Source organism: Pipistrellus hanaki, assembly GCF_964339955.1.
Source record: "Pipistrellus hanaki genome assembly, chromosome: 2".
NCBI lineage: Eukaryota > Metazoa > Chordata > Mammalia > Chiroptera > Vespertilionidae > Pipistrellus > Pipistrellus hanaki.
This window is the reverse complement of record NC_140504.1, coordinates 61,297,714-61,320,452: the sequence shown is the minus strand read 5'-3', so window position 1 is coordinate 61,320,452 and position 22,739 is coordinate 61,297,714. Positions and strand designations below refer to the sequence as shown.

General features: G+C 51.2%; 1 protein-coding gene across 4 annotated transcripts in view; it reads left to right on the top strand.

Moving 5' to 3' along the window:
- BOC (BOC cell adhesion associated, oncogene regulated) overlaps nt 1-22,739 on the top strand; it is a 76,502-nt gene that overhangs the window by 18,486 nt on the left and 35,277 nt on the right. For all 4 annotated transcript variants that reach the window (XM_084873972.1, XM_084873971.1, XM_084873974.1 and 1 more), the window contains exons 3-4: nt 19,998-20,173; nt 20,827-21,105. In XM_084873972.1, coding sequence (XP_084730098.1) covers nt 20,092-20,173; nt 20,827-21,105 — 361 coding nt within the window. In that variant the 5' untranslated portion in view covers nt 19,998-20,091. The remainder of the gene's footprint in view (nt 1-19,997; nt 20,174-20,826; nt 21,106-22,739) is intronic.

Genomic DNA, 22,739 nt, shown 5'->3' with positions numbered 1-22,739 from the left:
TTTACATCCGTCCATCAACTGAAGGAAGGGAGAATCTATCAGAAAACAGTTCATTGTGTTTCTGCTTAGATCTACCAAGGGCACCAAAAGGCAGGGGAATCAGGCAGCCATGGCTTTGAATCCTTTGCTTGAACAGGATGCTTAATCTCTGTAAGCCTCAGTTTCCGCCTCTGTAAAATGGGGATGACAGGGCTACCTACTTCATGGAGCTGTTTAGAGGTGAGACAAGAACAATGCATGAATTGTCTCACACATCGTAACTCAGCAGATGGTCAAATTCTTTGCTTTATGCCACAATCGATTATTTCTTCCAATTCTCAATATTTGCCTTAGTTCCACATTGTGACAAAACCTGGTGTATTACATTCACTAAATCTCAATGGCTTTTTAATTACATTTACAGGTCAGTTAAATGAGGAAGTTACAAATTTAGCAGGAAAAAAGGCAGTCTTTAAATGTTAATATGCCCAACATGACAATTTCAGCAAACTAAGTACTTGATGAATATTTTATACAACTTACTAAACAAAGTAATTTGATTTGTGAAGGTTATTAGTGGACTATTAAGTGTGTTTTCATTTTTTTCTAAAACACTTGTCCATATTTTGTGGAAGCAACAAAATCCTGGGATTGTGGGAGGTGTTTGTCACAATCCAGAGCAGTTGAATGTTAGAGAGAGACACAGGAAAATGTGCAGATGGGATAATGGGCAATGAGTGATGCTTTTTGGCCCAGGGGGTTGTTGGGAAATAAGGCCTTCATGCCTATGGGAAGTTAAAATAGTGTGTGATGACATAATAATATTTGGAGTTAGCTTTTTTTCTCTCTCTCTCAAAACTTGCCTTTTTAATTATGTAAGTGATCGCATACCCACTCTGAATATTTCTGAAACAATTAATATAAAACGTGCAAATACCCTAATCTTCAGAAATAGCTGGCATTAACATTTAAGTGTCTCGTGATATTTTCCTGTGACAATCCAGATATCTATACACCACATATTTATATGTAATTTGTTATTTACAAAAATGGGATCATGCTGTTTCACAAATTGCTTTTGGGATATTCTCCAGGAACCTCTTAGGCCACCATTTCCCAAAGTGTGTTTGATGAAACCCCCCTCACTAATGGTACTCTGGGAAAAAAGAGCAGTGTGGTCAGGTAAGCCCAGGCCTGTGGTCAAGTAGGCCCAGGCCTGTGGTTAAGTGAGTTCAGGCGTCAGTGCACACGCTGTCGCCCTCTTGGTGATTCATGATGCAAAATCGCATTTTAAAGGCTCTGAAAAGGCCTGCAGTGAAAAAAAATCTAATTAGCTTTTCTTAGCATTGCATTGCCTGTAACTGTTTTTTGTTAGTGCATTTTAACATTCTGCATGCTTTAGAAATATTCCTTTTTGAACTATGCTTTTATTGATTTTTCTAGAAAGGAAAAGAGAGGTTTAGAGAGATAGAAACTTCTATGACAGAGAGACATTCGCCAGCTGCCTCGTGCACACCTCCCACTGGGGATTGAGCCTGCAATTCGGGCATGTGCCCTGACAGGGAGTCAAACTGGGGACCTCTCGGTTCATAGGTCAATGCTCAACCACTGAGGCACACAGGCCAGGCTAGAGCCACTGTTAGGCATTCCTCACCTCCCTTCCACCTATTCCCCCTCCTCCACCTGTAGCCTTGTGGAGTAGGCAGGGGAATAAAAAGCTCATGTATTCCTTTAATCAACAGATACTCACTACAGTCCTACTACCGGTATGTGCCAAGCACTGTGATGTGACAGATGCTGGCTGGGGCTGCAGTAACGAGCAAGATAGCAGGCTCTCTGCACTCAGAGACGTGCTTCCCTGCAGCACCATTCTGACATTAGTCATAGGCAGGATGGGTTGCACCTGGGAAAGGCAGACCCTCAACAGGGGACCCTCTGCAGCTGGTGGAGCCAGGGGGAGCTGCAGCAGGTAGAATTATCCAGCCCCTCTGCTCCAGACCCTCCCTCCTCCGCCTGCCCGTTCCCCACACTTTGCTCCTGCTATAAATAGTGCTGGCACGCATCCACGTGTTTGTTTTCTCTGCGTGTGCCCGCCGCGCACCCAGGCCACTGCGCTTCGCAAGTCGGGGAGAGCTAACGGGGGCTGGGGGCTTCCAGCAGGAGGAGGAGGCTGACAGACAGCCTGGAGCATGCTTCAGGCTTCCAAATTGGTATTTATTTTAAGTTTGAGTTGGTTTAAAAGAGCTTTGTAATTGAGAAAGATTGAGGGTGGGCGGGGGACGGAATGTGTATATTTAGGGGTCAGGGAGGTGGTGAAGAAAGTGTGTTTGTATGAGGTCAGATGGGAAAGAAAGTAAACTGTCATGATTCCAGAGCACACTCACCAGCTGGAGCTGGGGCGGGTTGCCGGGAGCACACGTAGGCCTGCACGTGTGCGTGTCTGTGTCCTGGAGACGGTGAGGCCCAGAGCAGGAAGCCCGGGAGGCCCAGGTGGGGTGCCTGGCCCCGGAGGTATCGCCCATTCTCTATCCTCCTTTGTTGAAATACCAGGAATAAATCTGCAGTAAGGATCAGACTAATGAGAATACGGGGCGCTCCTAAAAGTTACCCTGGCCAAAACAGGTTTGGCTCAGTGGATAGAGCGTCGGCCTGCGGGCTGAAAGGTCCCAGGTTCGATTCCTGTCAAGGGCATGTATCTTGGTTGCGGGCACATCCCCAGTAGGGGGTGTGCAAGAGGCAACTGATCGATGATTCTCTCTCATCGATGTTTCTAGCTCTCTGTCCCTCTCTCTTCCTCTCTGTAAAAAAAAAAAAATCAATAAAAATAAAAATATTTTAAAATATATATATTAAAAGTTACCCTGAAGGGAGCTATTCAGATGAGACACACGGCTGTCCTTCACGGAACAGCTGCTTTGTGCCCATCATCACTCTGGACGTTGACTAATGTCCTCTGTTTTCCTTCGACATCCCCGTGCGGTGGGCTGTGCTGGCCTGTGTTGGTGGGGTGGCTCCTGAAGTCCCGGGTGAGGCGTCTTGCTGGCAGGAAAGCCTAGGAGAGGTGTGCTCCCTTCAGCACAGTCATGCTGCCAGCCCCTGGGCTGCCTGCTTCAGCAATTCCGTCATGTTACCCCAAGGCTTAGCTTTTCGCTTGGACGCTTCAGGTTTCCTGCCCGCATGCACGAGCCTGTTCGTTAGGTGCTGGCGTGGTGGGGTTAGAGGCAGTTTTGCCCAACGGTCGAATCAGCCCCAGAACTAGACAGGCAAGAAGCAGCAGCCTGATCTCCATTCATTCTGGGTCCCAGCACCTGCGACTGGTTTTGAGTCCTGTGGAGGGTGAGGGTGTGGGCCTGGTGCCATTGGCAGCTCAATCGTCATGAGGAAGGGGCACAGAAAAGGACCACAGGGGACAGCTTCACTGGAATGGGTGGTCACTGTGTGACCCAGCAGAGGACGGCAGAGTAAGTCTTTGAACCCTCAGAGCATCCTAAATGCCCAACTTGGACTAAGGAAAAGCTCCCTTTTTTACTTTATGACTACAGCTCCCGCTTGGCTCGTCTCTGCCATGACCTTTCACCTTTGTGCCTCAGGTCCTTATTTGTTCACTCAACAGGAATTTGCCAAGAACTGTGTTAGGGCTAATGATGCTCTTGTGAATAAGACCATCACCTTTGCCAATCCCTGCAGCCCTTGGCCTAGCAGATGGCCAACTGTGAATAATTCCTGTGATGGTGGGTCCCCGGGGGACAGGCAGGACTCTGGGGGGCGGGGGGAGGGTGGGTGGGGAAATGATTTTGGAGGTGGGTCTTCACAGCTTAGCAAACATTCATTGAGCTTCTACTCTGTGTCCAGGAGAGAGAATTGTTAATAAGTTACTATACAGTAAGAAGTGACAGTGACAGAGCCAGGGCCCAGGAGGTCCTCAGAGGCTCCTGTTCACCGCTGCCTTTTCCTGCCTTCCCTCGTGTTCTTTGATGAGTCTCCCAGGACTTAGCTAGAGAGGAACCTTGGTGATAGGAGGATACTCTTAGGACTTGTGAAAGGGCTACGCTGGAGGATTGGCCTGTGCCGAGTGAGTGTGCCCCGGTGTGTGACACGCTTATTTTGTCATTCCTCTGATGCCTTCGCTAGTGCTCTGGTTCCTTGCCTGTACTTGGTAAAACCTGCAGTTTATCTTTGACTTCGATCTTTTCTCGAGGCCATGCTGCATTTTAATTTCGGTGTGATGGAAAGGTGTGTCAGAGCTGCATGTTGACTAGATTTCAAGTTCCCCAAGGATGGGAAACTGTGCCTAGACTTCCACTATGTCCCCACCACCCTCTGGACCGAGCGTGGATGACCTGGGGGAAACGCCTCCCTGTGATTGTGTGTATGTTACACACCCAGATCCTCGCTGCCTGGGCCAATACACCTGCTTCTTCCCTGTGCTTTCTTTCTTTTCATATATTTTATTTATTGATTTTTATTTATTTATTTATTTTTTTTTTTACAGAGAGAGAGAGAGAGAGGGATAAAGAGTTAGAAACATCAATGAGAGAGAATCATCGATCAGCTGCCTCTTGTACACCCTCTATTGGGGATGTGCCCACAACCAAGGTACATGCCCTTGACCGAAATCGAACCTGAGACCTTTCAGTCCACAGGCCGACGCTCTATCCATTGAGCCAAACCGGTTTCGGCCTTCCCTGTGCTTCCAGTAGGCTCTGGCAGGTGGTCAGGGTCCACACTTCCTCTCCCTGAGCCTGCTTAGGAGGGTCAGGCTGTGCTCACGCAGGGATCTCCGGTGGGATCGGTTTCCTTTGTCCTAAGACTGATCGGCAAACCTCAGCACGCGAGCCCCTTGAATGTGGCTCTTCCACAACATACCACGTGCGAGTGTGCACGTACAGTGCGATTGAAACTTCGTGGCCCATGCGCAGAAGTCGGCTTTCGGCCTGGGCAAGTCTATTTTGAACAAGTGGCGTTAGAACACTCAAGGGGCCAAAGAGCCGCATGTGGCTCGTGAGCCGCGGTTTGACGACCACTGTTCTTAGAGACAGGGCTTTAAGCTGTTGGGATCTGCCTGAAGTGCTGCCAGGCGCTGGGTCAGGTGTGCTTCTGGACCTTATGTGTGCTGTCTGCTCACTCAAATGAATTCCTTCTGCATTGGACCTTTTGTTACCTGTGAGCCCCAGAGAACCGGGAAGTGGGTGCTCCATTTTCTTTGTGGTCTCTGTTGCCATGTTACTCCATTGCATACTCGTCGGAGGTAGCCCTGGCCAGAGGCCGTCATCGGAAACAGGTGGGTGGGACCGAGCAGGTGGATTGGATGCGGCTTTGCACCTTCACTGAGGAAGTCGGAGGTGAGCTCCTTTCCGGGCTGGGAGTGAGGGTCAGGGACGGGTTGGGGTTTGTTTTCCTTTCCCATAAACACTTTGCAACTACTTGTCCAAGGCACCCTACTGCTGGATGGGATCACTCCTCTTTCTCTCCAAACAAGTAGAGGCACTATGGAGAAATTATGATGATGATGATCATCATCATCATCATCAAATGAGTGTGGAGAGGGCATGAACGGGTGGGGGCTGGTGGAGGGGAGAGGTTATTAGCTTAAGTGATATATAGGTTGACTAGTGTTGGATGGAAATTGAGAGGCTAGAGACTGAGTCTTACCACAAACTTGGGGACACTGGGGCTCTCCAGAGACCTCCTGTCCTCAGGCTATGGTGAGCGTCTATAATGTAGGTGTTCCTGCTTTCTTTCAACAACTATTTCTTGAACTTTTGGTGCCTGTGTGTAAGGCAACAGAACCAGGCCACTGCTTAGTTTTGTACAGTTTATAAGGAACAACGAGCAAAGAGATGATATCGTACGTGTCTGGAGTTGTTAAAATGCAACGTGCCCTTGTCTTTCGGACGTTAAAAGCTCACCAGGTGGCAATGCCCCCTATGACATTAGACCTCAGGCGAACGGCTCACAGTCAAGGTCCATGGCACCTGATTCCCCAAATTGCATCACTGCTGTGTGCCAGGCTGCTTTTCACGTGTAATTGTATTAGCTCCTCTAAGCAGCTCTGCAGAACAGGTGTGTCCTTCTCATTTCCCAGAGTAAACCGAGACGCAGAGACGCAGGGACTTGCCCAAAGCCGCCTCCTCTCCCCGGTGGAGGTGGCGGAGCTCGTGTCCAAACCCAAGGCTCCTGATCCTGCTGAGTTCCAGCACTGTCACCAGCAGAGGAACTATGTCTATAACAAAAATGTGAAATGTGGCCTAAAATCCTGGTGTGATGAAGCATCAAGGGGGGTTCGGATCATCTCTTTCCCCATCTGTAAAGTGGGACAGGAGCGCTCCCTGGGCTGTGAGGATGAAAGTGACAGATGTCTGTGAAGCCCCTAGCACTGCGCGTGGCACGTAGGAGGAGCTCTCTGCTCTCCCCCCGCCTACCCTCCCCCTGCCCTTGCTCACTCAGCAGCTTTCTTATTTCTCCTTCTCTACTTGCCTCCTTCCACCCTGGCCGAAAGCACAGGTCCACGCGGGCCAGGCGATAACCTAATCACGGTATATTCCTAGATTGGATCGCCCACAGTCCAGGGGCTGCAGGAAGCCCCAAGTCTCCAGCTCAGTTGGATGTTTGTTCTGGGAGAAGACATAAGAAGTAAAACAGAAGAGGTCCTTGAATGAAACCCCAAACCACAGGATCAGGGCTGCCCGTACCGATCGAGGGGCCCTTTGGTTTCGAAAAACCAAATGACAGTTACAGTCATTTCCTTCTAGGAAACCCCCTCCCCCAGGCCCTCCACTGATAACAGAGTGTCCCTCCTGTATGCCCGTGGTTCAGGTTAACATGTCTTCTGAACCCTGAATTTCTAATATGAACAAACTCTTCAGATCAGCAGCCACTGAGCCCCCAGGATGTGCCAAGGCTTTCTGAGCTGCTAGGTTGACACATCCTTGCCTTCAGGAGGTTCATATTGGGCGTAAGAGGGCAGTGAGAAGAGCCCATTACGGACACGTGGTCAGATCCGCCAGTCACCGTGGACATGTGGGAGGTCTGCACGGTGCTGTGGAAACTGGCGTGAGGAGCAGTCCCAGGAGCATCAGAGTCCTCTGATGGGATGGAGGGTGAAGGCGGAGAAGATGGTCCTGGCAGAAGGAAGAGAAGGTGTGAAAATGCCGAGTGCCCAGATTGGAGGGCTTTGGGGAAGAAGACCCGGGAAGGTAGAATGCAGCCAGTTACAAAGAACCTGGAGGCTTGTGCGAAGAAGATAGAACTTTATTTATTCATAATCAGTTGGGAGTAATCAAAGGGGGTCTGTTAGCTTGTTTGCTTGTTTGTTTTTAACTGATCTCAAAAGGGGGGAAAGCGCCGAAACTGGTTTGGCTCAGTGGATAGAGCGTTGGCCTGCGGGCTGAAAGGTCCCAGGTTCGATTCCGGTCAATGGCATATATCTTGGTTGCGGGCACATCCCCAGTAGGGGGTGTGCAAGAGGCAGCTCATCGATGATTCTCTCTCATCGATGTTTCTAACTCTATCCCTTTCTCTTTCTCTCTGAAATCAATAAAAATATATATTTTTTTTAAAAAAAGGGGGAAAGCATTCATAATTCTTTCACATTTTAAAACCCACGGCTTTTATTTGTTTCATATTCCTTACTAGGTCTCACTCAGCTGCTTACTCCCTTTTTACAAAATGAGATCTATGGGTTTTTTTCCTTAACATCCTTTAAACATTTTTCATGTTGCCACTTGATCTTTATGATTAGCATTTTTAATGGCTGCTTAATGGTTCAATTATTATGCCATAATTTCCTTAAAGAGGTATGCTAGAGTGAAAAGACAAGGGGTTTAAAGTCGCCGAAACCGGTTTGGCTCAGTGGTAGAGCGTAGGTCTGCGGACTGAAAGGTCCCAGGTTCGATTCCGGTCAAGGGCATGTACCTTGGTTGTGGGTACATCCCCAGTAGGGGGTGTGCAAGAGGCAGCTGGTCGATGTTTCTCTCTCATTGACGTTTCTAGCTCTCTCTCTCTCTCTCCCTTCCTCTCTGTAAAATATCAATAAAATATATTTTAAAAATAATAAATAAAGTCAAGTGGACCTGGTTCAAATCCTGGCTTTGTGTGATCTTAGACCAACTGGTCACTCTGGGCTTTCATGTCTGGGTTGATCATGTGCCTACCTTACAGGGCCAATGTGAGAATTCCCTCAAGTGAGCTGAATTGCGGATTATGCCCTGCAGGAGGGGCTTGCTCAGTGAATGGTAGCTGCCCACTTACAATTTTCACTGTTTGGTTGTGCTTGATATTCTAGAAAGAAGGCAGGTGGCAATGTGGAGGCTGAGTAGATGGGGAGAAGAGAGAGACAGGGAGCCAGTTTGGGGTCCCTGCACCTACACTGTCCAGTGCATGAGCCGCAAGCACCTGAAATGTGGCTAGTCTGAGTTGGGATGTGTAGTAAATGTAAACACAACACTTAGAAGACTTCGTATAAAACAAAATGTAAGAGGCCCTCACTAATAATGTTTGTATTGATTCCATGTTGGGATGATAATATTTTAGATGTACTGTGTTAAAATCTATTAAAAATTATTTTCACTTGTGTTTTAAATGTGGCTTCTAGACATTTTTAAATGATATGTGTAGATTTTGCGTTGCGTTGTGTCTCTCTGGCTGCTGGCACCAGAGTCAGTGACCACGCCACTGACCAGATCCTGGGGTGGGGTATGGCAGGGGGTGGGGGAGGAGCCAGGAGACAGGGTTGAGACAGTGTGGGCAGCTGAGTGGGAGGTGATTATCAGCGTGGCGTTAGGGACGACAAGAGTAGGTGAGTTCACGTACGTGCTTTTATAAGCAGGTCATTAGTGGGTATTCTCAGCGGTGAAATGAAAGGCAGGCATTTGGTCTAGACCAGGGTAGCTGTCCTGGCTTCTTTACCATTGGCCATCCTGGCTCTCGCCCACATGGTGCACCTCGGAGGTAAGATTGCTGACAGAGTGCTCGCCGCAGGGCAGGTTGGGAAGAGCTGGGCTGTGTTGGCAGTGGAGCTCCAGGTGTCCCCACTTGCTCCTGGAGGGGCCTCCTCTGTGACACAGGCAGCATGCTGGGGTGGAAGCAGCTGAGAATAGACTCCCCAGAAAGAAAGATGTTGGAGGGGAAGGAGAAGGGGGACGGGAAGGCACCTTCTTCAGGGAGGCTCAATGCTGCCAGCCCTGTGGACCCTGCTCAGGTGTATGTCCTCTCCGGTTTGGAGCTCCCAGGGAGGAGGCATTGCTGCTTCTGTGGGTCCCTAACAATGTCGGTGGAGATGGTGCTGAGGTGGGATGGTTATCTGGGCAGCATCTCAGATAACCACATGCTATTTAGGTTTCAGAGCCAGGAATTGAAATGGCACCTGGCTCTGGAGAGAATCCATGCCACCATCTCCTGCAGTTGGTTGGGTAGAGGGCCCTAAAATCAAGATGAAAAAAATAGAAGCAAAGAAAAATTACAAGAACTTTCGTATACTCACCTACAGTGGGTTCCCCTTGGGTTGAATTTAGGAAACCACGGGTTTATGATGCATCGCAGTGAGGTTAAGGCCAAGGAGGTGGAATGTATCGAGTTTGGAGGGCAGAAGACCAACAACAGCAAGCACAGGATCTGCTTGGTTTGAGTGGGTTCATCTGACCTGGGCTGCCTGGCTTTTGGCCTAGGGCAAGGCAGATAACAAAAGGCCTCTGACAGACACTGGCATTATCGAGGCAGAGCACTGTCTTTCTGTTAAAGCCTCTGCCACCCCTCTGAACCCTGGCAGCAGCTGGCAGTCTGGGAGAGTTTCAGGCTCCTGGCCGGCGGTAGTGACACTACAGGAGCACCTATACGATTTGTCCGATAACCACTTGTTGAACTCTTCCTATGTGCTAGACACCCCGGGGGTAAAGTTTCAGCTGTGGTAGCTTTTGTATTCTCTCTTGATTTTAAGTTTGTGATTTTTACCATCACAGAACGGAACGAATAGCTTTGTTTCACAACTTAGGAAACGGATTCTTCATGCTTTGAGGAATTCCGTAGTATCTCGGTTACCCATTTTACTCTTTCTGAGAAGTTGGGAAAAAAGGGCTCCGTTCTCTTCCCACGTTTCCTGCCCTCTTTCCCTTTTGAGCCCCGGGGAAAGATCCCTCTGACCTCTGGGAGCCCCGAGCCTCAGTCCCTGCAGATACACTCCCGATGAGGCTTCGCCTGCTGGGCAGCCCGCTCAGTGCAGAGGCCCTCTGTCCTCGGTGTGGCCGTGGCACACCACAGCTGTCAACCACAGCTGGCACACCTTCTTCCACTCCAGCTCAGCCAGAGGAGGACAGGGCCCAGCCTGGACATTTATTTCTAATGTGGTTTCATCCCATTGCTGACACCTGTGACTTCAGGGCCACTGGCCTGACCCCTAGGGGAGGAAGTGGGTGTCACTGGCTTTTGTGACCTTCCCGTGACTGGGATTCCAGATGGTGTTGGGTTACCCAGGCATAGGGGGCTGAGTAAATGCGAAGGCTTCTGTGCTCCAGGGCCCTGGTGGCCCATACCCACCTGCCACACGCGTACACGTGCGCACACGTTCAGAGCCACAGCTCCATGCCCCCAGCTGATGCACACTCCACTCTGCTCTCCAGAAGCTCCCCTTTCTCACCTCTCCCCTCCGGCTTCAACCCCCAGCCCAGCACCACCATCCCCTTCCTCACTCCTAACCCCCAGCTTCGCCTCCCTGCCCGCCCAGCCTCTGCAGGTTACTGCTCTCTCCGGTCCTGGGTCCTTTTGAAAGGAAGAGAGAAAAAATAAGGGAGGAAAAACAGAAAGAGAGAGGGAAACCGAAGAATGAAACGGCCCGAAGGGGCAGTGGTGCCTGAGCGAGCTCACTGCATTACAATGAATATGGACTCTATTAAGCTCCGTTCTGCCTGTTAGTGTTTCCCGGGGCAACACAGCCCCCATATGGCAAGCATGCAGCAGATTAGGGTAGGCCCCCAGGCCCCATTGAAGGCCGGGGGGCTTGACTGGCAGTTGAACCCCCGCCCCACCTCCCCCTACTCCTCACACTTGACACTGCCTGTGTTTATCTAAAGCAAGGAGGGGGGCCATTTGGAAGGTTTTTGTCCGGCTCTGAGGGAAGGGGGGAGGGGGCCGGGCCGGGAGGGGAGAGGGAGGCTGAGGGGAAGGGGTGGAGGTGGGGTGGAAAGGGACAGCAGCAGGGAAGGCTTCATAAATATTCACGAGGAGGGTGAATGGAGGGAGAACTAAAGCAGATGGAATTCGTGTTAAAGAACAGCACAATCGCCCTGTTTGGAGGCCTCCAAAAACAAAACACAGAAAGCAAAGGGAATGCCTTCTAGGAGAGCAGGCGCTGCGCTTATCCAATTAGCAGGGTTGTCAGATTGAATTTATGTGGAATGGGGTGGGGGACTGAGAAGGGGTGTGGAAGAAAGGAAATGGCTTTCCTTTTCTCTCTTTTTTCCAGTTAGCAATAAAGGTTTGTGTCTCCCCCGACCCCATGCAGTAGATTTTTTAAGAAGAATCTCTGTAAAGAAATAAGGCTATTTTCAGGAAGGGGTATGTGTGACAAAGAAATGAAACTCCCCAGTAACTTCGTCCTCAAGTGGCTGGGGCGCGGGGGGGGGGGGGGGGGGGGGGGGGGCGGGGGGGGGATTTGACTTGCCCAAGGGAGCAGACTTTCCCTTCACTGTAGGCAGAGGGCACTTCTCTCTGTGGGGGATCCTTCCCTTGCCTGGATGGCCAGCACCACCACCACCACCACCACCACCGGCCCGTGTCCTGAGTGGAAATAGGCCCTGTCCATGTTTGTCAGCAGCTGGTCATCAATGTTGGCCGCAGTGAGAATGAGAAGCCCAGGTTTTAGTAACGTCACCTTGATCATATATTCCCTTCTCACAAACCATCCACGGTTCCCATCTCCGATGGCAGTGGTTGGCAAACTCATTAGTCAACAGAGCCAAATATCAACAGTACAACGATTGAAATTTCTTTTGAGAGCCAAATTTTTAAATATAAACTTCTCCTAACGCCACCTCTTCAAAATAGACTCACCCAGGCCGTGGTATTTTGTGGACAAGCCACACTCAAGGGGCCAAAGAGCCGCATGTGGCTAGAGAGCCGCAGTTTGCTGAACACAATCCTATGGTATTGAGTTCAAGCTCCTTTTCCTCCTCTTCCGCAGCCTGACCCAACCTCATCATCCTCCCTCGCCTCCTGTCATTCCTCTAGAATAGTCTCCAAAGTGTAAGGTGACCAGACGTCCTGCTTTTGGCAGGACATTCCCGATTTTTAACAATTTGTCCTGCGTCCTGCAGTGTTTTTAAAAAGTCCCGATTTTTTTAAAAAAAAAATCGGGACTTTTTTAAAACGCTGCGGGACAAATTGTTAAGAATCGAGACTGTCCCGCCAAAAGCGGGACGTCTGGTCACCTTACCAAAATGGGCTGCACGCTGCTGACAGGGAAATACAAACAACTCCACCCTGGAAGGACAACTAGGGGCTCTTATGTTTGTTTCCATCTCAAAAAAGCACAGGAAAGAAGCCAAGCTCTCCTGATGTTTCATACCGGGATGGACATGGTACCTCCAGCCCCCGTGTCCGGCAAACAGCGCCAGGGGCCTCCACGCGCGGAGGCCAGCAGTGGGGACCTCGCCGCCCGTTCACGCACTCCTCGCTTTTCCTGTGATTTGCAGATGAGATTATTCAGTTTTAGTTAAACTAACGCTCACAAGAGGACACGTGGCTTAAAGAGATGCTGCAAAGAAGCTGGGCTGCAGAGCAGCTGACAATCCAAGCGCAGGCGAACAGGAGGGGAGGGCAGGGCTGCCCCTTTTCAGGCCACATTGGGAGGCAAAAACAATGGCAGCGGAATCTCTTCTGATGAGAAGTCACCAAATAATTAGCGTTCACGCTGAGCGTTTGAAAGAGATTACATCCATGTTATTAGTGATGAGCCTCGGCCTAAATAGGCACACAGTGTCAGCTTAATGGTGTTATAAAACAACCATGATTAACAAGTCATTAAAATATGGTTTCACTTTTACCTCCTCTTTTTTACATTCGAGTTCAGCAGTACCTGCATCTGATGTGTAAATAGATGTGCATGCATAAGGGATATTTGCCCAGACTATGTTATTCACGGGAGCAAGATCAGGAAATCCGGAGACCACTGTTCAAGACAAGCAGCCAAACTGCTCGGTGCACCTCCCACCCAACACCTGCATTCCCACCAGACAACATCACCGTGTCCTTACGCCTGCGCCTGTGTATTCCAAAAGGCCCCGCTGCAAACCCTGAATCCAGAAAACCTTTCCTGAGAGCTCGAACTTGAAAACGCGCTCCTCCCTCTGCTCTCATTTGCTGCTTCCCCTTTGTGGTGATCAGTGACAATATTAAAGATGCTACATGGGAGCAATCCCAAAGCTTTGGTGGTTTTGTGCAACAAAAGATTAAGCTGCCTTCTCCCATCTCGTGGCCGAGCCCTCTGAAACCTGCAACCTGTGGCCCCGGGACAGGAGAAGGGAGACTCGGAAGCCGCTCTCTAGTTCTCCAGCTCCTAATGCCTTGGTCTGGAAGTGACACGTGACAGGTTCCCTTGTACTTCATTGGCCAGCACTAGTCAGAGGAGCTGGAAATGAGGCGCTTAGGGAGGTAGGCTGAGCTTGTTGGCTAAATCCACCCTCTATTACCGTGCCTTGCTTACTTGTCTTATATGTAGTCGATTGCAGTAATACTCTTTCTTTCCCAATAATAAAATCAAAATACAGCCCTGACAGGTTTGGATCAGTATAAAAAGAAGTAAGATAGATATATATATATATATATATATATATATATATATTTGATTTTATTACAGAGAGGAAGGAAGAGGGATAGAGAGCTAGAAACATCACTGAGAGAGAAACATCGACCAGCTGCTTCCTGCACACCCCCCACTGGGGATATGCTCTCGTAACCAATGTACATGCCCTTGACTGGAAACAAAACTGGGACCCTTCAGTCTGCAGATCAAAGCTCTATCCACTGAGCGAAACCTCTTTTGGCAGTAAAATATTTTTAAAAAAAATCAAAATACACAGTTTTTAAATAGGAGAGTCACAAAATTTGGATAAGGAATAAGCTAGACGTATGAAGGCTGGCTCAGACTTAAGAACCTAAAAACAATTGTTATTCTCTCCTGTTTGACATCAGAGATGCCTGGGTAGATGATCTAGGGGCCAGTCTAGATAGAACTGTGCGGTCCAAGGTAAGTGTCACTTCCGGAGCAAGGCAGGTAAGAGCTAGAGAACCAGATCCAGGGGTGACCACTGGCCTTACGTGGCCACTTAAAACGTAAGATGCCATTCCCCAGGCACATTAGCTGCAGGTGAGAGATTTCCTAGACGCACGTGGCGGGTGGCTGCCCGGCATTTCGCACAGCACAGATGCTGTGCGTCTTCACCGGAGCAGAGCGTTCCGGTGGAGGAGTGTGCGGAAGGGGCATCGAGAGCTTGTTCCGGATGAGGCTGTAAATGGTTAAAGAAGGGCAGTGGCCACACAAATAGTTACTGTGGCAGGTAAAGTCCCAGGTAACATTATTCTTATGCCCAGGAGAGTAAGTTCAGAAACACTGTAAACTGGTTTTTAAAAGCAGTTCTAGCAGTTGGTTAGCCCAGCCCCACGAGGCAGCGGCAGGATAGTGGGAAGAGCGCTGGCCGGCCCAGAGGGAGACCCGACTTGTCCCCCTGTGTCTCCTTCCTAATCGGCTGGGACACCTTCTGCAAAGCACTCTCTTCCCTCAGAACACTCAGCACCCACTAGCTATGACTGTGTTTCCTCTGAGGGTCCCTCCTCATTTAGAATGTTTCCCTTTAATGAGGCCTGTGGATACAATTTTTTAAAGTAAAATGACTTTTAAAAATACATTTTTTATTGATTTCAGAGCGGAAGGGACAGGGAGAGAGAGATAGAAACTCACCGATGAGAGAGAATCACTGATCTGCTGCCTCCTGCACGCCCCACACTGAGGACCGAGCCTGCAACCCGGGCATGTGCCCTGACCGGAAATTGAACTGCGACCTCCTGGTTCACAGGTCAACGCTCAACCACTGAGCCATGCCGGTGGAGCAGTAAAAATGACTTTTTAAATCCTTCTCCCGAGTCTATCTGAACTCCCATGTCCAGCCCTCTGAGAAGTCACTGGTTTCCCCAGGATTTCCCCCAATGCTGCTCCTTGTGCTGGAGCAGCCCCCTTTCTGAGGCAGAGGGTGGGGCCGCCAGCACCCAGCAGTCACCTGCCACTTAGCATCACCATCGGGAGGACACCTCTCCACCTCCCAAGGTAGTAGGGAAGGCGAATTCCGCTATGGAATTGGGAACAAGAAAAAAAAAAAAATGTAATCTGGGCTTAAAAATGTTTCTCTCCTTATATAGCTAGCCCCCACCCCAACCAATGGAACAAAATTTTGTCAGATCTGTTTCTTGCCACTGGATGTTTAAGCTCTTCTTGGCTATCGGTCACGGGCCACCCAAAGCCGTGTTTTGTGTGTTGGCCATGGAGCTCCCCCTTTCTGACGGAGCGGCACAGCCCGGGTGACCCGGGGCGACCTGTGGCCCCCGCGCTGTGGTCTCACTCCCCTCCGGCCGGCCAGCCTCCCTCCCTCCGGGGAAGCTGGAGCCGGCCACCTCCCGCCCACCATCAGCTCTCAGTTGTTTGTGATTTTCTTGCAAAATAAATACTGAGGCTGTAATTTCTCCTGCTCGTTCTCAGCCTCAGGAGTGTATTCTATTGTTGTTTTTAGATAAAAAGTTCAAACACGTCTGCTTGGAGGAGCTTGTATCAGTGGGAGCATGTATGTGAACACATATGTCCGCAGTTAAACTTCTCAGGCATATTTTATGCTTCGTGTCCACATACCCCTTTCAAAAGCAAGTACTTAAACCTCAGTGAGGGATGCATGACAAGAATTCATTTTCCCTTCTCTCTGCTTTTTGATTCCTATCTTGGTCGCTCCTCTTTTTCTGAGAAATAGTGTAGAAAATTAGGATCTAGAGACTAAGGTGACCAGACATCCCGCTTTTGGAGGGACAGTCCTGATTTTTAACAATTTGTCCCACGTCCCGTGGTGTTTAAAAAAAAAAAAAAAAAAAAAAAAAAAGTCCCAATTTTTGGGAAAAAATCGGGACTTTTTTAAAAAAAACACCACGGGACGTGGGACAAATTGTTAAAAATCGGGATGTCTGGTCACGTTAATCTAGACAGACCTTGCTTTGCTGAGAAAAATATCAGGCCTTACTGTTGCCTTCACCCAACTTTGAAGTTGTACCCCAATCCTTTCACCGTGGGGCAGAGTTACTCTGCAGATGCTACTCCCGTTAACCTTCTTGCCTTCTTTCACTCAGTACAGCACAGTGCTCAGCAATCTGCCTCTTCAGAATTATCTTCCTAGACCACACTCCCTAGGCGTCCTGGTTCAGGAAGTAGCCCCGTCTCCCAGCTGTTCAGTAAGATTCATTGCTGCTCCGGGAACCCCTGCCCGGCCCGTGTGTTTGTCACAGCTCTGCTCCTGCGTGAAGGCAACCTCACAGGGTCCTCCCTCGGGATCATTAAATGGTACCTGCTCATGAGGTGGTGTGGGGATTAATGAGTTAACTCCTTCCTGCTCCTCTGGGTACCTGCTTCCTCTGCCCCTCTCCCTCCCTAGCGGCAGTCTTCTCTCCTTGCTGCCTTTAAAAGCAGGCTGGTGGGGGCAGCAGCGGTGGGGTCTGTTTCCAGTTTGAACCTTGTAAATTACCGAGGGTGCAGAAGTAACAGGAATGGTTCGGCTGGTCCTTGTGAAGCAGGAGGGGGTCAGGGCTGGACTTCCTCAGTAAAACCTTTGTGGACTTTACAACCCAAACACCTCCGCAGCCACCGGGGACTCAGATGTGAGCCCGCCCTCCTGCCCTCCTGTCTGCTGGTCTTCTTTCTTGCCCTGTATTGCTGTGCGTTCACTTGCTGTCTCCCTGCCGCTCTGCCTCCCAGCTTTTCTCCCTTCCTTCCCTTTTTTCCTTCCATGCTTCGTCCTTCCTCGGGGCAGGGAAGGAACACGTGTCCCCAAAGCCCTTAAGGAATGGAGGAAACGAGAGGGTGTCATGAACAATCAAGTTCCCTATGTTCCTATAATGGTAATTCATGCAGAGTTCTCGATAAATATGTTTTCTCGTTTGCTGCAAAGGAGGCCATTAAAACAAGTATCTGGAAAACTTAGAGGGCACCAAAAGCTTGCTGTTTTTGGTATGAACTCTTTTCTAGAAATAACTTAAAATTCCTCAGTTCTACATCACCCATGTTCTAACTCCAGTAAGCACCCACTGGGTGCAGGGAACAGATAGAAAAATGTGTGAAAAGGCTCAGCCTCTTGCTCAGTAGTTTCATGTCAACCTGTGGATTAGCAGGTCACGGTTTGATTTCCGGCCAGGGCTCGGTCTCCTGTGCGGGATGTACAGGAGGCAGCCAATCGATGATTCTCTCTCATCATTGATATTTCTATCTCTCTCTCCCTCTTTCTTATATATTTTAAAAAGAAAGAAAAAATGTGTGAAAAGGCTATTCTTGTGGTTAAAAGCACAGAGCTGGGTTTCATTCCAGGCCTGTAGTTATGTGAACTAACCCCTGGAACCCAGTGTTCTCACCCGTAAGATGGGGATCGCACTCCCCACTTTATAGTGTTTTTATGAAAAAAAAAAAATACACCCCCCCCCCCCGCAAAAAACTTAGCAAGGATCCTGTAGTGACGGCAGCCCTGCCTCACGCCCCCACCCCCTCACACCTGTCCCCAGCCACCTCCATTCACATCCTTCCCAGATGTCCTTAATTTCACTTTGCTGATAACATGGCCCTTTGATTTACTGGATTGTCAAAAAAAAAAAAAAAAAAAAAAAAGCGCGAAAGCTCTCTCTATACCAAGAGGAAAATATTTCATCTTGCCAAGGAAAAACTCTTGAAAAGTGTCTTTCAAACTTTTCTCTCAAACCTTTTATAGAAAATGTCCCTTGTCCTTTCCCAGAGCGAAGGAGAAGCCTCCGATGTGGGAGACACAGGGCACAGGGAAGGATGGCAAGGCACAGGGGAAGAACTCCTCTTTGGAAAACATCCCGAACATGTGTGGGGCTGGTCCTCCGTCTGGCCTGGAGGAGCTTGCTGGGCTGAGCGATGTGCCCTCTTGCCTCCAGCAGCCGGGGGAAAGCCCAGGGCAAAGGAGCTTGGAGGAGGGAGAGGATTAGGCAAACCCCGAGCACAGAGCAAGAGCCCAGCCTTCATCCTGTGTGTCGTGTCCAGAGTGATGATGGTTGAAGAGCTGAGGACCTGCTCCCGCAGCCGACAGCACAGGCAGCCAGAGCTCCAGACGGGGCACACAACGCATCGCTCAGCTGGGGCACGTAACTCCTTCCCTGAGCTTTCCGTGGTGGAGTCTTTGAAAGAGTCGTTGGTTAGATAAACCGGCCTAGAAAGGTTAACATTGTGAGTGTATGTCCCCCTCCTGGCAATGACTCCTGGTATTCCCACCTGTGCGTGATTCAGGACGCTGCATCCACGGTGGATGGCCTGCATGCTGCCTTACTGTAAGGTGACCAGATGTCCCGCTTTTGGCGGGACAGCCCCAATTTTTAACAATTTGTCCTGCGCCCCGTGGAGTTTTTTTTGTTTTTTTTTTAATTTTTTCCCCAAAAATCAGAACTTTTTTAAAACGCTGCAGGACAAATAGTTAAAAATCAGGACTGTCCCACCAAAAACGGGACATCTGGTCACCTTACACCGTCACCTGGAGCTCACTCCAGGGCCTCCCTGCCCAACCAGGATGTCCCCCACCTTCCTTCTTGGCCTGATGTGTTCAGTGCAGCAGTGGCAGCAACATCGCGGTTTAGGCTGTGACAGAAGTGTGTGCGCGCGTGTACACCTGCCTCCCTGAGATTTTGATGACTCCTTCAAGGACGGTAGCTTAAAGGATCCTTACAGATTCAACACGGTGGCCGGGGAGGAGTCCAGGTGCGAGGCGAGGCGGTGAGAGGGCGGCTGGGAGCTGAGCTAGGCCGTGGGGCGGCTGGAGGTGCCCTGAAGGCTGGGCCCCACGGGGATGCTGTTCTGGGCGGAGAGGCAGCCTGGTGGGTCAGTCAGTCTCAGGAGTGCAGATTCTGTGGAAATAAAAAGGCGGGAATTCCAGCCCCCGGGGAGAGAAGGCGGGGCCTTGGCCGATGTGTGGCTTTGATATATTGTGCGACCAGAAGTTACAGGCAGGCTGAGGAGGGTAGGTTGATTCTAAGAATAAAGAAGTTCACAGAGATACAGGGGTGGGGTTGGTGAGTCCCTGAGGCTTTAGGACTCAGTGGCCAACATCCCTAAGCCAGAGGCTCTGACGCACTGGAGGGACGCAGCGCTGTCCGCCATGGTCTGTGCGGGCGGCACGTGGCCGCAGACCTCCCACCTCCTGTCTTTGCTGGGTGCTCACTGCCCCTGAGTCCCTGCTGCTGCAGCTGCGTCGGGCCAGGCTCAGCATTCTTTTATTTATTTTTTTAATATATTTTATTGATTTTTTACAGAGAGGAAGAGAGAGGGATAGAGAGTTAGAAACATCGATGAGAGAGAAACATCATTCAGCTGCCTCCTGCACACCCCCTACTGGGGATGTGCCCACAACCAAGGTACATGCCCTTGACCAGAATCGAACCCGGGACCTTTCAGTCCACAGGCTGATGCTCTATCCACTGAGCCAAACCGGTTTCAGCAAGTCTCAGCATTCTTACCATCACACAATCGCCTTATGGCTCCAGATGGGGATAGCTTAGAGCATCTTTTGAATGAGACATGGCATGAGCATGGTCTTGGGCCTTCCAGCAGCACAGCAAGCCAGCACTCAGTGTCCAGCATGTCTGATGGAAGCAGGGGGTGCAGGGACCAACTGGGCTCTGGTTACCACGTGGGCATCCCAGGCCTTCTCACCACAGTCTGTCTGTCTCCCTCTCTCTCTCTCTCTCTCTCTCTCTCTCTCTCTCTCTCTCTCTCATGACAGAGTGTTGCGGAGGACCGCAGAATCTCTTCGGGTGACTGGTGGCTTATGGGACGTTGGCCTTGGACCCTCTGTCACACACCTGCCGCGCGGGACGATGACGACTCAGAGAGGAAGGAGGCCGGAGGTCACGCTCACCTGCCTCCTCTTGGCTGCAGCAGGCTGCTTCGCCGACCTGAGTGAGTCCGCCCTCCCCTTTCTCGGCCTGCCCTTCTCGGGAGGACGCTTTCCCCTTCCTGCCAGATGGAGGCGCTGCACCTTCTACCACAGCCCTTCCAAAAGCCCTTCCTCTTTCGGGATTTCAGAGAACACTCGCTCCCACTGGTTCGGGGACACGCTCAATAACACACGATGAGAAATGATCCCAGCAGCACCACAGGGCTTATCGTTGGGTATTTTAATCATTTCCGACCCAGATCAGTGGAGGAGGAACAATGAGAGTCACCACCTTGTTCTGAGCACTTATTACCTGAGATTGTGGCAGGCGGTTTACAGTGCGTGAGCTTCACAGCTGCCCTGTGAGAAGTATTATTAGCCCCGTTTTACAGACAAGAAACTGAAACCCTAAAAGGCCAACGCCACATGGCTCAGAAGCCTGGTGCGGGCATTCAGATTCGGGTCTGTCCAACCCTGAGTGCTCCCCTTGGCAGCCATGGCCACTCCCTTTCGCCCCCCAGGTGAGCACAGGCTGGGGAGGGCTCCCTGGTCTTCAGGGAAAGATCCGCTCCTCCAGTTGCCCAGCTTGGGAAGGCTGCCTGAGCAGTGCTTCCCACGGTTCTGCGGTGGGAGCCCCGAGAGCATCGCTTCATGGCCGCCTCTGTTCCTCTTGCAGACGCGGTGTCCCAGGTCACCGTGCAGCCCCCCTCCACCGTCCAGAAGCTCGGGGGAGCCGTGATCCTGGGCTGCGTGGTGGAGCCGCCGGGGCTGAGCACCGCCTGGCGCCTGAACGGCAGGGAGCTGAACGGTTCCGACGATGCCCTCGGTGTCCTCATCACCCGCGGGACGCTGGTCATCCCCGCCCTCAGCAACCGCACCGTGGGACGGTACCAGTGCGTGGCCCGGCTGCCCGCGGGGGCCGTGGCCAGTGTGCCGGCCACGGTGACACTAGCCAGTGAGTGCTGCCCTTTGCTCCTGTCCCTCCCCCCCCCTCTGTCTCTCTGGTCTCTCTGCCCTCACCCCCTCACCCCTCCCAACCATGGATTACCCCCCACACTCCATCATTAGTCTTACCAAAAAGGGGTCTTGCATGTGGGAGCTTCCCGGCAGTCCCAGGGGGGGCTGTGTGCCTCTCGAAGCCACTTTGCGAGCAGGGGACGTGCATGTCTGGGCCGAGTGTCGGAGCGGAACCTGACCCGGATGAGCTGTTCTGTGGCCCCGGGCTGGGCCGTGCTGTGTCTTTGCACTTGGTCGCTCTGTGGTTTTAGGTGGTTGTGCCAGATGCTCACGGTCCCCTCCGTCCTGCGAGCTCCGCCCTCCGCATTGACAGGGCTCCATGTGGGCAGAACAGAGCCCGCCTGCCCGCCTCGCTCTTGGCCACCTGCCTCTCTCTGAGGGGCACGCACATGGCAGATGCCTGGAGTATAAACAGCGCCACACAATGGAGAGGAAACTGCATGGCCAGGGGCTAAAGAGAAAGGAAAAGAGGAAGGGAGTAGGTGACAGATCGGTCAGGGAGGCTGCCAGGAGAGGACTTCCTGCTAATCTTACATGTAATCATCCCATGGGTCTACCTGACCCAGGCACCACACACACCTTACCCGGATGCTGCCCGCCGCCCACGTGGCAAATGAGACGTGACTGGTTAAATAAACGTCCGAGGCTGGAGAGCCCCCGCCCGCACCCCCACTCTTACGTGCCAGGTCTGGAGCCGGGCTACATGAAGAACACCCCCACCCCCACCTTCCTGGAGCCTGAAGTGCAGTGCGTAGGGAAACTCTGAGATTAGTGGCGTTTGGTTTAAACTGAGGTCTTCAGAGCTCGCTCCCCTGTGGCTCGCTCGGCAGTGCCCCCTTCTCCCTGGCAGCCTGCCTTGGGCTTCCATGTCACCACATCGCCACCCTGCCGGGTGAGATGGACCAGGAGCCCGTGGGTCACACTGGGGGCCCCGGGCAGGTGAGCCCTGGGAGGAGAGCGATGAGGGTGGGAAAGCAGAGAGCAGAGGAGGAAAGACCCTTCTCTCCCCCTGAGGGGCTGCCCTCCATGGGAACAGTGGGGCAGTCCTGCCCGTTTCTCAGAAGGGAGGAAGGCAGGGTGGGTCCCGGTCTCCCTCGGGGGCCAGGCCCACCAGCCTGGGCTGCATCTGGGAGCCACTCCCCAGCCTCCATGAGCGCCAGTTGGTGGCAGAAGGAGCACCAGGGGATCTGCGTGCTGGCCTGAGGCGGGGAGGAGATGGTACACAGTGTGTACATGTGTGTACATGTGGGGGCCGGGGAGAGAGCAGGCCCTGGGCTAATAGCCGAGCTGGGGGTGATTGGAGGGCACAGAGACTTGGGTGAGGGTGGGGAGGGTGCAGAGGGCCCATCTCTTCATGAAAGGAAAGGTTGAGGTCAGAGCTCCACCTCCTACCATCATACTCCTCCTTATATTTTTAATTATAATTAAGTTACATTATAGAAGGTTTGGAATATATGGAAAACAGTGTTTCTCCTGAGCCCGCATCACACAACCCTAGTATCGTTTGGAGCACACCCTCCCAGTGTTTCTCCAGACCCACACCTGACACCGCTGACTACTGAACTGGTGGTC